Genomic DNA, 12,763 nt, shown 5'->3' with positions numbered 1-12,763 from the left:
CTAGTCTTGGTCTATAGTCATAGGATCTACCATTCTAGACTTGGTCCATAGTCATAGGATCTACCACTCTAGTTTTGGTCTATAGTCATAGGATCTACCACTCTAGTTTTGGTCTGTTGATCTACCATTCTAGTCTTGGTCTGTTGATCTACCATTCTAGTCTTGGTCTGTTGATCTACCATTCTAGTCTTGGTCTATAGTCATAGGATCTACCATTCTAGTCTTGGTCTATAGTCATAGGATCTACCATTCTAGACTTGGTCTATAGTCATAGGATCTACCATTCTAGACTTGGTCTGAGTTGATCTACCATTCTAGTCTTGGTCCATAGTCATAGGATCTACCATTCTAGTCTTGGTCTGTTGATCTACCATTCTAGTCTTGGTCTGTTGATCTACCATTCTAGTCTTGGTCTGTGTTGATCTACCATTCTAGACTTGGTCTATAGTCATAGGATCTACCATTCTGGTCTTGGTCTGTTGATCTACCATTCTAGTCTTGGTCTGTTGATCTACCATTCTAGTCTTGGTCTGTTGATCTACCATTCTAGTCTTGGTCTGTTGATCTACCATTCTAATCTTGGTCACTATGTCTGTTGTTGATATCAGTCTCTCAGCAACTATGTCTGTTGTTGATATCAGTCTCTCAGCAACTATGTCTGTTGTTGATATCAGTCTCTCAGCCACTATGTCTGTTGTTGATATCAGTCTCTCAGCAACTATGTCTGTTGTTGGTATCAGTCTATCAGCCACTATGTCTGTTGTTGATATCAGTCTATCAGCCACTATGTCTATTGTTGATATCAGCCACTATGTCTGTTGTTGATATCAGCCACTATGTCTGTTGTTGATATCAGTCTATCTGCCACTATATCTGTTGTTGATATCAGTCTATCTGCCACTATATCTGTTGTTGATATCAGTCTATCAGCCACTATGTCTGTTGTTTTATCAGTCAGCCACTATGGAATGTAACATCCCCTCCTGTTTCTCTCTCGTCTGCTCTCTCCAGGTTTACGACTTGAGCAAGAAGCCCGATGACGGCATGAACGCCATCAGGTCAGTTACAACAGTCCCGTTAGTGGTTAGGGTCAGGACCCTGAGTGTTACAACAGTCCCATTAGTGGTTAGGGTCAGGACCCTGAGTGTTACCAACAGTCCTGTTAGTGGTTAGGGTCTGAACCCTGAGTGTTACCAACAGTCCCATTAGTGGTTAGGGTCAGGACCCTGAGTGTTACCAAAAGTCCCGTTAGTGGTTAGGGTCAGGACCCTGAGTGTTACCAACAGTCCCATTAGTGGTTAGGGTCAGGACCCTGAGTGTTACCAACAGTCCCATTAGTGGTTAGGGTCTGAACCCTGAGTGTTACCAACAGTCCCATTAGTGGTTAGGGTCAGGACCCTGAGTGTTACCAACAGTCCCATTAGTGGTTAGGGTCAGGACCCTGAGTGTTACCAACAGTCCCGTTAGTGGTTAGAGTCTGAACCCTGAGTGTTACCAACAGTCCCATTAGTGGTTAGGGTCAGAACCCTGCGTGTTACCAACAGTCCCATTAGTGGTTAGGGTCTGAACCCTGAGTGTTACCAACAATCCCGTTAGGGTCAGGACCCTGAGTGTTACCAACAGTCCCGTTAGTGGTTAGGGTCCGTACCCTGAGTGTTACCAACAGTCCCGTTAGTGGTTAGGGTCAGGACCCTGAGTGTTACAACAGTCCCGTTAGTGGTTAGGGTCTGAAACCTGAGTGTTACCAACAGTCCCATTAGTGGTTAGGGTCTGAACCCTGAGTGTTACAACAATCCCATTAGTGGTTAGGGTCTGAACCCTGAGTGTTACAACAGTCCCGTTAGTGGTTAGGGTCAGGACCCTGAGTGTTACCAACAGTCCCATTAGTGGTTAGGGTCTGAACCCTGAGTGTTACAACAGTCCCATTAGTGGTTAGGGTCTGAACCCTGAGTGTTACAACAGTCCCATTAGTGGTTAGGGTCTGGACCCTGAGTGTTACAACAGTCCCGTTAGTGGTTAGGGTCTGAACCCTGAGTGTTACAACAGTCCCGTTAGTGGTTAGGGTCTGAACCCTGAGTGTTACAACAGTCCCGTTAGTGGTTAGGGTCTGAACCCTGAGTGTTACCAACAGTCCCGTTAGTGGTTAGGGTCAGGACCCTGAGTGTTACCAACAGTCCCGTTAGTGGTTAGGGTCTGAACCCTGAGTGTTACAACAGTCCCATTAGTGGTTAGGGTCTGAACCCTGAGTGTTACAACAGTCCCGTTAGTGGTTAGGGTCTGAACCCTGAGTGTTACCAACAGTCCCGTTAGTGGTTAGGGTCTGAACCCTGAGTGTTACAACAGTCCCATTAGTGGTTAGGGTCTGAACCTTGAGTGTTACAACAGTCCCGTTAGTGGTTAGGGTCTGAACCCTGAGTGTTACCAACAGTCCCGTTAGTGGTTAGGGTCAGGACCCTGAGTGTTACCAACAGTCCCGTTAGTGGTTAGGGTCAGGACCCTGAGTGTTACAACAGTCCCGTTAGTGGTTAGGGTCTGAACCCTGAGTGTTACCAACAGTCCCGTTAGTGGTTAGGGTCAGGACCCTGTGTGTTACCAACAGTCCCATTAGTGGTTAGGGTCTGAACCCTGAGTGTTACCAACAGTCCCATTAGTGGTTAGGGTCTGAAACCTGAGTGTTACCAACAGTCCCGTTAGTGGTTAGGGTCTGAACCCTGAGTGTTACCAACAGTCCCGTTAGTGGTTAGGGTCAGGACCCTGTGTGTTACCAACAGTCCCATTAGTGGTTAGGGTCTGAACCCTGAGTGTTACCAACAGTCTTGTTAGTGGTTAGGGTCTGAACCCTGAGTGTTACCAACAGTCCCATTAGTGGTTAGGGTCTGAACCCTGAGTGTTACAACAGTCCCATTAGTGCTTAGGGTCTGAACCCTGAGTGTTACAACAGTCCCATTAGTGGTTAGGGTCTGAACCCTGAGTGTTACAACAGTCCCGATAGTGGTTAGGTTCTGAACCCTGAGTGTTACAACAGTCCCATTAGTGGTTAGGGTCTGAACCCTGAGTGTTACCAACAGTTCCGTTAGTGGTTAGGGTCAGGACCCTGTGTGTTACCAACAGTCCCATTAGTGGTTAGGGTCTGAACCCTGAGTGTTACCAACAGTCTTGTTAGTGGTTAGGGTCTGAACCCTGAGTGTTACCAACAGTCCCATTAGTGGTTAGGGTCTGAACCCTGAGTGTTACAACAGTCCCGTTAGTGGTTAGGGTCTGAACCCTGAGTGTTACCAACAGTCCCGTTAGTGGTTAGGGTCAGGACCCTGAGTGTTACCAACAGTCCCGTTAGTGGTTAGGGTCAGGACCCTGAGTGTTACAACAGTCCCGTTAGTGGTTAGGGTCTGAACCCTGAGTGTTACCAACAGTCCCGTTAGTGGTTAGGGTCAGGACCCTGTGTGTTACCAACAGTCCCATTAGTGGTTAGGGTCTGAACCCTGAGTGTCACAACAATCCCATTAGTGGTTAGGGTCTGAACCCTGAGTGTTACAACAGTCCCGTTAGTGGTTAGGGTCAGGACCCTGAGTGTTACCAACAGTCCCATTAGTGGTTAGGGTCTGAACCCTGAGTGTTACAACAGTCCCATTAGTGGTTAGGGTCTGAACCCTGAGTGTTACAACAGTCCCATTAGTGGTTAGGGTCTGGACCCTGAGTGTTACAACAGTCCCATTAGTGGTTAGGGTCTGAACCCTGAGTGTTACCAACAGTCTTGTTAGTGGTTAGGGTCTGAACCCTGAGTGTTACCAACAGTCCCATTAGTGGTTAGGGTCTGAACCCTGAGTGTTACAACAGACCCATTAGTGGTTAGGGTCTGAACCCTGAGTGTTACCAACAGTCCCATTAGTTGTTAGGGTCCGTACCCTGAGTGTTACCAACAGTCCCGTTAGTGGTTAGGGTCAGGACCCTGAGTGTTACAACAGTCCCGTTAGTGGTTAGGGTCTGAAACCTGAGTGTTACCAACAGTCCCATTAGTGGTTAGGGTCTGAACCCTGAGTGTTACCAACAGTCCCATTAGTGGTTAGGGTCTGAACCCTGAGTGTTACCAACAGTCCCGTTAGTGGTTAGGGTCAGGACCCTGAGTGTTACCAACAGTCCCATTAGTGGTTAGGGTTTGAACCCTGAGTGTTACCAACAGTCCCATTAGTGGTTAGGGTCTGAACCCTGAGTGTTACAACAGACCCATTAGTGGTTAGGGTCTGAACCCTGAGTGTTACCAACAGTCCCATTAGTGGTTAGGGTCCGTACCCTGAGTGTTACCAACAGTCCCGTTAGTGGTTAGGGTCAGGACCCTGAGTGTTACAACAGTCCCGTTAGTGGTTAGGGTCTGAAACCTGAGTGTTACCAACAGTCCCATTAGTGGTTAGGGTCTGAACCCTGAGTGTTACCAACAGTCCCATTAGTGGTTAGGGTCTGAACCCTGAGTGTTACCAACAGTCCCGTTAGTGGTTAGGGTCAGGACCCTGAGTGTTACCAACAGTCCCATTAGTGGTTAGGGTTTGAACCCTGAGTGTTACCAACCTCTCCCATTAGTGGTTAGGGTCTGAACCCTGAGTGTTACCAAAGTCCCGTTAGTGGTTAGGGTCAGGACCCTGAGTGTTACCAACAGTCCCATTAGTGGTTAGGGTCTGAACCCTGAGTGTTACCAACAGTCCCGTTAGTGCTTAGGGTCAGGACCCTGAGTGTTACCAACAGTCCCATTAGTGGTTAGGGTCTGAACCCTGAGTGTTACAACAGTCCCGTTAGTGGTTAGGGTCTGAACCCTGAGTGTTACCAACAGTCCCGTTAGTGGTTAGGGTCAGGACCCTGAGTGTTACCAACAGTCCCATTAGTGGTTAGGGTTTGAACCCTGAGTGTTACCAACAGTCCCATTAGTGGTTAGGGTCTGAACCCTGAGTGTTAACAACAGTCCCGTTAGTGGTTAGGGTCAGGACCCTGAGTGTTACCAACAGTCCCATTAGTGGTTAGGGTTTGAACCCTGAGTGTTACCAACAGTCCCATTAGTGGTTAGGGTTTGAAACCTGAGTGTTACCAACAGTCCCATTAGTGGTTAGGGTCCGTACCCTGAGTGTTACCAACAGTCCCGTTAGTGGTTAGGGTCAGGACCCTGAGTGTTTCAACAGTCCCGTTAGTAGTTAGGGTCTGAAACCTGAGTGTTACCAACAGTCCCATTAGTGGTTAGGGTCTGAACCCTGAGTGTTACCAACAGTCCCATTAGTGGTTAGGGTCTGAACCCTGAGTGTTACCAACAGTCCCGTTAGTGGTTAGGGTCAGGATCCTGAGTGTTACCAACAGTCCCATTAGTGGTTAGGGTCTGAACCCTGAGTGTTACCAACAGTCCCGTTAGTGGTTAGGGTCAGGACCCTGAGTGTTACCAACAGTCCCGTTAGGGTCAGGACCTTGAGTGTTACCAACAGTCTTGTTAGTGGTTAGGGTCAGGACCCTGAGTGTTACCAACAGTCCTGTTAGTGGTTAGGGTCAGGACCCTGAGTGTTACCAACAGTCTTGTTAGTGGTTAGGGTCAGGACCCTGAGTGTTACCAACAGTCCTGTTAGTGGTTAGGGTCTGGGTTCTGAACTGGTCAATGAGTTATCCATCTAAAGTGTTCCTGACCTGTTGTTTTGCTCTTTCATACCGTAGATTTGTGAATGCTTTGGGCAGTCCGTTGAATGTTACGTTGGGAGTCGGTGACATCGCTCCTCTGTCTGTCTCCAACTACAGTCTGGTTCCACAGGGAAAGTGAGTGGCTTTTTGCTTCATATCAACACACATTCATACCATATGGGGGGGACGAGGAGAGAGATCTGATTGGCTGTTGTGTGTCTCAGGGCGGAGTTTACCATCATGAACAGAGGTGGTGCATCGTGTCTGTACTCTAAAGAGCTGGGCTTTGGCAGCGCCTTCACCCTCGTCATACCATCCACATTCAACATTGGAAGCCCTGATGTAAGTCCTCTATCCTATAACCCCTGATACCTAACCCTCAACCAAACTAGCAATGTGCTGTGTCTGATTGTGTTGTGAAGGCCCATGTTGGGCTGTTTACCAGGGTTTTACTGCATGTTTTTCTGTTTGCTGTGTCTGATTGTGTTGTGAAGGCCCATGTTGGGCTGTTTACCAGGGTTTTACTGCATGTTTTTCTGTTTGCTGTGTCTGATTGTGTTGTGAAGGCCCATGTTGGGCTGTTTACCAGGGTTTTACTGCATGTTTTTCTGTGTGCTGTGTCTGATTGTGTTGTGAAGGCCCATGTTGGGCTGTTTACCAGGGTTTTACTGCATGTTTTTCTGTTGTTTGCTGTTTATTCTTTTTGTAGTAATAGTGTTTCATGTGTTGATTACTGTGTCCAGTGTTGGCAGGCCATCCAGGTGGTAGAAGACATCAAGCCCAACACCATCCACATGGGCTGGCAGATCCCTCAGTACTTCCTCATGACAGCAGGAGAGGTGGTGTTCTCTGTGACTGGCCTGGAGTTCTCCTACTCGCAGGTAGGGGGCGCCACTGTCCTCTCTCACCCGTCACACGAGCCTTGATCTCTAGTGGCTCTCTTCTCTGTCATCCAAACACAACTCGACTCAGACTTTGTCAATTAACTTTCAATTCTCATCTCAACCCAAAACCTAATGCACACCTCTTCTTGCTCTGCAGGCGCCTAGCAACATGAAGTCGGTGCTGCAGGCTGGTTGGCTGTTCACCGTCGCCGTGGGAAACATCATAGTGCTGATTGTTGCCGAGGCAGCACAGCTCCCAGATCAGGTTACTACAAATCTTCTAACATCTAGAACCCTATAAAACCCTCTAAACACTACCACTGTACTGAGGTCAGATAGGGCCTAAGTTCATTGATATCTAAACCTTGTTGTCTGTGTGTTCCAGGGGGCAGAGTAGTGATATTAACCTCTGTGTGTTCCAGGGGGCAGAGTAGTGATATTAACCCCTGTGTGTTCCAGGGGGCAGAGTAGTGATATTAACCTCTGTGTGTTCCAGGGGGCAGAGTAGTGATATTAACCCCTGTGTGTTCCAGGGGGCAGAGTAGTGATATTAACCCCTGTGTGTTTCAGGGGGCAGAGTAGTGATATTAACCCCTGTGTGTTCCAGGGGGCAGAGTAGTGATATTAACCCCTGTGTGTTCCAGGGGGCAGAGTAGTGATATTAACCCCTGTGTGTTCCAGGGGGCAGAGTAGTGATATTAACCCCTGTGTGTCTGTGTGTTCCAGGGGGCAGAGTAGTGATATTAACCCCTGTGTGTTCCAGGGGGCAGAGTAGTGATATTAACCCCTGTGTGTTCCAGGGGGCAGAGTAGTGATATTAACCCCTGTGTGTTCCAGGGGGCAGAGTAGTGATATTAACCCCTGTGTGTTCCAGGGGGCAGAGTAGTGATATTAACCCCTGTGTGTCTGTGTGTTCCAGGGGGCAGAGTAGTGATATTAACCCCTGTGTGTTCCAGGGGGCAGAGTAGTGATATTAACCCCTGTGTGTTCCAGGGGGCAGAGTAGTGATATTAACCCCTGTGTGTCTGTGTGTTCCAGTGGGCAGAGTAGTGATATTAACCCCTGTGTGTTCCAGGGGGCAGAGTAGTGATATTAACCCCTGCGTGTCTGTGTGTTCCAGGGGGCAGAGTAGTGATATTAACCCCTGTGTGTTCCAGGGGGCAGAGTAGTGATATTAACCCCTGTGTGTTCCAGGGGGCAGAGTAGTGATATTAACCCCTGTGTGTCTGTGTGTTCCAGGGGGCAGAGTAGTGATATTAACCCCTGTGTGTTCCAGGGGGCAGAGTAGTGATATTAACCCCTGTGTGTTCCAGGGGGCAGAGTAGTGATATTAACCCCTGTGTGTCTGTGTGTTCCAGTGGGCAGAGTAGTGATATTAACCCCTGTGTGTTCCAGGGGGCAGAGTAGTGATATTAACCCCTGTGTGTCTGTGTGTTCCAGTGGGCAGAGTAGTGATATTAACCCCTGTGTGTTCCAGGGGGCAGAGTAGTGATATTAACCCCTGTGTGTTCCAGGGGGCAGAGTAGTGATATTAACCCCTGTGTGTTCCAGGGGGCAGAGTAGTGATATTAACCCCTGTGTGTCTGTGTGTTCCAGTGGGCAGAATACATCCTGTTTGCCTCTCTCCTTGTGGTGGTGTGTATTGTGTTCGCCGTCATGTCCTACTTCTACACCTACACTGACCCAGCGGAGATCGAGGCCCAGTTCCGCCAGCCGGAACACGAGCCGGAGGAGAAGAAGAGAGATCGGGTTGAGATGGAGAGAAAGGACTCAGACTGCAGCAAGAGCAGCAAGGGTTCTGACAAGAAGAAGAGGGATTCTGTTGTTGAGCAGCATAACCAAGACGTCAAACAGAGCAAGATGTAAAACTCCCCATTCACACCACCTCCTCCTCCTGAACCAATCAGAACAGGTCTCAGAGAGAGAACCATTGGAACTTAATCTTATGAACATGAATCTTTACAGCTTTATGGGTAAATTTGGACTTTGATATATTGTAAATCATTTTTTACAACGATTTATTTTGCACCATGTAGCAAAAGCAACATTATGAATGTATTTTTGCTCATCATAATTTATTCGAAAGAGGACATACTGTATGAATGACCATTCCTATTCATTTCCCAGTACAGTGTTTTGTGTACTGAATATGTAGTTGTTTTGGGTTTGATGTTGCCAGGGACTCTTGGTATTAATTCCACACCAAGTGAGTCCCTGGCAGTCAAGTGCTTCAATAAAGAGGATGAGTCTAACTTTGTGTCGTGATATTGTTAGCCAGGTGCAAGGTAATCATTAGTCCAAACCGTAGCAAACCACTTTGTTTTGCAACGAAAAGGAGAGTTTCTTTTGGACAAAATCAGACCGCTCCATCCCAGTTTAGTTTGGTTCCTAGGGCGTTATTCCGCTCCATCCCAGTTTAGTTTGGTTCCTAGGGCGGAATTCCGCTCCATCCCAGTTTAGTTTGGTTCCTAGGGCGGAATTCCGCTCCATCCCAGTTTAGTTTGGTTCCTAGGGCGGAATTCCGCTCCATCCCAGTTTAGTTTGGTTCCTAGGGCGGAATTCCGCTCCATCCCAGTTTAGTTTGGTTCCTAGGGCGGAATTCCGCTCCATCCCAGTTTAGTTTGGTTCCTAGGGCGGAATTCCAACCCGAGGTAAGCGCCTGTAAATGGAACGTCATTCCCTTTTTATGCAGTTTTCTCTCTACGTGTTTTCTGACCTTGAACTTTAGCACGATAACAGCTTTCTTAGCTATTGATAAGAGCTAGGTAAATGAGTAAGCCATTTGTATAAGAGGATTGTAAATTATATATACACACAACATGCAACAATTTCAAAGACTTTACTGAGATACAGTTCACATAAGGAAATCAACCAGTCAATTGAAACACATTCATTAGGCCCTATACTATGGATTTCACGTGCCTGAGAATGCAGATAGCTTAAAAAAAGGTAGGGGCATGGATCAGTCAGGTTCTGGTGTGACCACCATTTACCTTGTGCAGCGTGATGCATAGAGCTGATCAGGCTGGTGATTGTGAATGTCCCATTCCTCTTCAATGGCTGTGTGGAGTTTGATATTGGCAGGAACTAGAACACAAACGGCTGTGCATCTACTAGGGCCAAGATGTCCAGGCGTACCACAGGGTTGGATAATTAGACCTTGTTATTCCTCATCTATATCAATAACCTGACTGCTGGGTCTAGTACCATACTAATCTATATCAATAACCTTACTGCTGGGTCTTCTACCGTACCATACTAATCTATATCAATAACCTTACTGCTGGGTCTTCTACCGTACCATACTAATCTATATCAATAACCTGCTGGATCTTCTACCATACTAATCTATATCAATAACCTTACTGCTGGGTCTTCTACCATACTAATCTATATCAATAACCTGACTGCTGGGTCTACTACCATACTAATCTATATCAATAACCTTACTGCTGGGTCTTCTACCATACTAAACTATATCAATAACCTGACTGCTGGGTCTTCTACCATACTAATCTATATCAATAACCTGACTGCTGGGTCTTCTACCATACTAATCTATATCAATAACCTGACTGCTGGGTCTTCTACCATACTAATCTATATCAATAACCTGCTAGGTCTTCTACCATACCATACTAATCTATGTCAATAACCTTACTGCTGGGTCTTCTACCATACTAATCTATATCAATAACCTGCTGGGTGTTCTACCATACCATATTTATCTATATCAATAACCTGACTGCTGGGTCTTCTACCATGCTAATCTATATCAATAACCTTACTGCTGGGTCTTCTACCATACTAATCTATATCAATGACCTTACTGCTGGGTCTTCTACCATACCATACTAATCTATATCAATAACCTGACTGCTGGGTCTTCTACCATACTAATCTAAATCAATAACCTGCTGGTTCTTCTACCATACTAATCTATATCAATAATATTACTGCTGGGTCTTCTCCCATACCAATCTATATCATTAACCTTACTGCTGGGTATTCTACCATACAAATCTATATCAATGGCCTGACTGCTGGTTCTTCTACCATACTAATCTATATCAATAACCTGCTGGGTCTTCTACCATACTAATCTATATCAATAACCTGCTGGGTCTTCTACCATACTAATCTATAACAATAACCTTACTGCTGGGTCTTCTACCGTAGTAATCTATATCAACAACTTTACTGCTGGGTCTACTACCATACCATACTAATCTATATCAATGACCTGGCAGCTGGGTCCTCTACCATACAAATCTATATCAATAACCTGCTGGGTCTTCTACCATACTAATCTATAGCAATAACCTGACTGCTGGGTCTTCTACTATTCTAATCTATATCAATAACCTGCTGGGTATTCTACCATACAAATCTATATCAATGACCTTACTGCTGGGTCTTCTACCATACTAATCTGTATCAATAACCTGCTGGGTCTACTACCATACTAATCTATATCAATAACCTGCTGGGTCTTCTACCATACTAATCTATATCAATAACCTTACTGCTGGGTCTTCTACCATACTAATCTATATCAATAACCTGCTGGGTATTCTACCATACTAATCTATATCAATGACCTTACTTTTGGGTCTTCTACCATACTAATCTGTATCAATAACCTGCTGGGTCTTCTACCATACTAATCTATATCAATAACCTTACTGCTTGGTCTTCTACCATACTAATCTATAGGGGCGGCAAGGTAGCCTAGTGGTTAGAGCATTGGACTAGTACCCGGAAGGTTGCAAGTTCAAACCCCCGAGCTGACATGGTACAAATCTGTCGTTCTGAACCTGGTCAGGCAGTTAACCCACTGTTCCTAGGCCGTCATTGAAAATAAGAATTTGTTCTTAACCGACTTGCCTAGTTAAATAAAGGTAAAATAAAAAATAAATATATCAATAACCTGCTGGATCTTCTACCATACTAATCTATATCAATAACCTGACTGCTGGGTCTTCTACCATACTAATCTATATCAATGACCTGCTGGGTCTTCTACCATACCATACTAATCTATATCAATGACCTGCTGGGTCTTCTACCATACCATACTAATCTATATCAATAACCTGACTGCTGGGTCTTCTACCATACTAATCTATATCAATGACCTGCTGGGTCTTCTACCATACTAATTTATATCAATAACCTGACTGCTAGGTCTTCTACTATTCTAATCTATATCAATAACCTGCTGGGTCTTCTACCATACTAATCTATATCACTAACCTGACTGCTGGGTATTCTACCGTACTTCCCCTTCTCTTTGCTGATGACACCAATTTGATTTTATCACACAATCATTTTCATTCACTAATTAATGAAACCAACTCAGTCATGGACATTTTCATGACTGAGTTGGACAAGTTCCAGACAAGTTCATGGACAAGTTCCAGATAATTAGTTTATCTTTAAATGTAAAAAAATCTAAATTTTATTGTGTTCACTAGTAAGAATGAGAAATGATGTGTTACATAATTAAAACATAATAATAATAAAAGAGTGAATCTGAATGGGAATGAAATGGATCATCCCCTGGATTCCTCTGAGTTAGTTATCCTGGAACCATCACATTCAATATGTCTGCAGAAAAGTGACGAAATGTGTTGGTATCAGGGGGTTGGTTCATCAGGCTTCTTAACTCTATATTAGAGCTTCATTTACCCATATCTCAGTTACTGTAATATTGTCTGTGCATATGCCTCCTACCTACACCCTCATTATACAAAATACATTTACAAGACAACCCACCTCCTCTCTAATTACCTGGCTCCATCTGCACCTTTGTTTAAGAAACTCAATATTCTGTCTACTTAGGACATTAATGTACACCAATTCGTACAAATACTCATACCTCCAAGACAGTTCACTTAAACCCTTCAATGGATTCTTCTAGGTTCCAGTTTACCTAAACCCTTCAATGGATTCTACCAGGTTCCAGTTTACCTAAACGCTTCAATGGATTCTTCAGGTCCCAGTTTACCTAAACCCTTCAATGGATTCTTCAGGTCCCAGTTTACCTAAACCCTTCAATGGATTCTACCAGGTCCCAGTTTACCTAAACCCTTCAATGGATTCTACCAGGTCCCAGTTTACCTAAACCCTTCAATGGATTCTTCAGGTCCCAGTTTACCTAAACCCTTCAATGGATTCTTCAGGTCCCAGTTTACCTAAACCCTTCAATGGATTCTACCAGGTCCCAGTTTACC

General features: G+C 45.3%; 1 protein-coding gene across 1 annotated transcript in view; it reads left to right on the top strand.

The window, feature by feature from the left end:
• LOC109882123 (solute carrier family 15 member 1) overlaps positions 1-8,779 on the top strand; it is a 66,525-nt gene extending 57,746 nt beyond the window's left edge. Inside the window, exons 18-23 of the mRNA XM_031816009.1 lie at positions 1,012-1,058; positions 5,680-5,778; positions 5,868-5,985; positions 6,387-6,524; positions 6,685-6,792; positions 8,124-8,779. Of these exons, the coding sequence (XP_031671869.1) occupies positions 1,012-1,058; positions 5,680-5,778; positions 5,868-5,985; positions 6,387-6,524; positions 6,685-6,792; positions 8,124-8,393 (780 nt within the window). The 3' untranslated portion in view covers positions 8,394-8,779. The remainder of the gene's footprint in view (positions 1-1,011; positions 1,059-5,679; positions 5,779-5,867; positions 5,986-6,386; positions 6,525-6,684; positions 6,793-8,123) is intronic.
• The last annotated feature ends 3,984 nt before the right edge of the window (positions 8,780-12,763 follow it).

This window comes from Oncorhynchus kisutch, unplaced genomic scaffold, assembly GCF_002021735.2.
Source record: "Oncorhynchus kisutch isolate 150728-3 unplaced genomic scaffold, Okis_V2 scaffold727, whole genome shotgun sequence".
Lineage (NCBI taxonomy): Eukaryota > Metazoa > Chordata > Actinopteri > Salmoniformes > Salmonidae > Oncorhynchus > Oncorhynchus kisutch.
The sequence above is the reverse complement of the archived record's forward strand: the minus strand, read 5'-3'. Positions and strand labels throughout refer to the sequence as shown.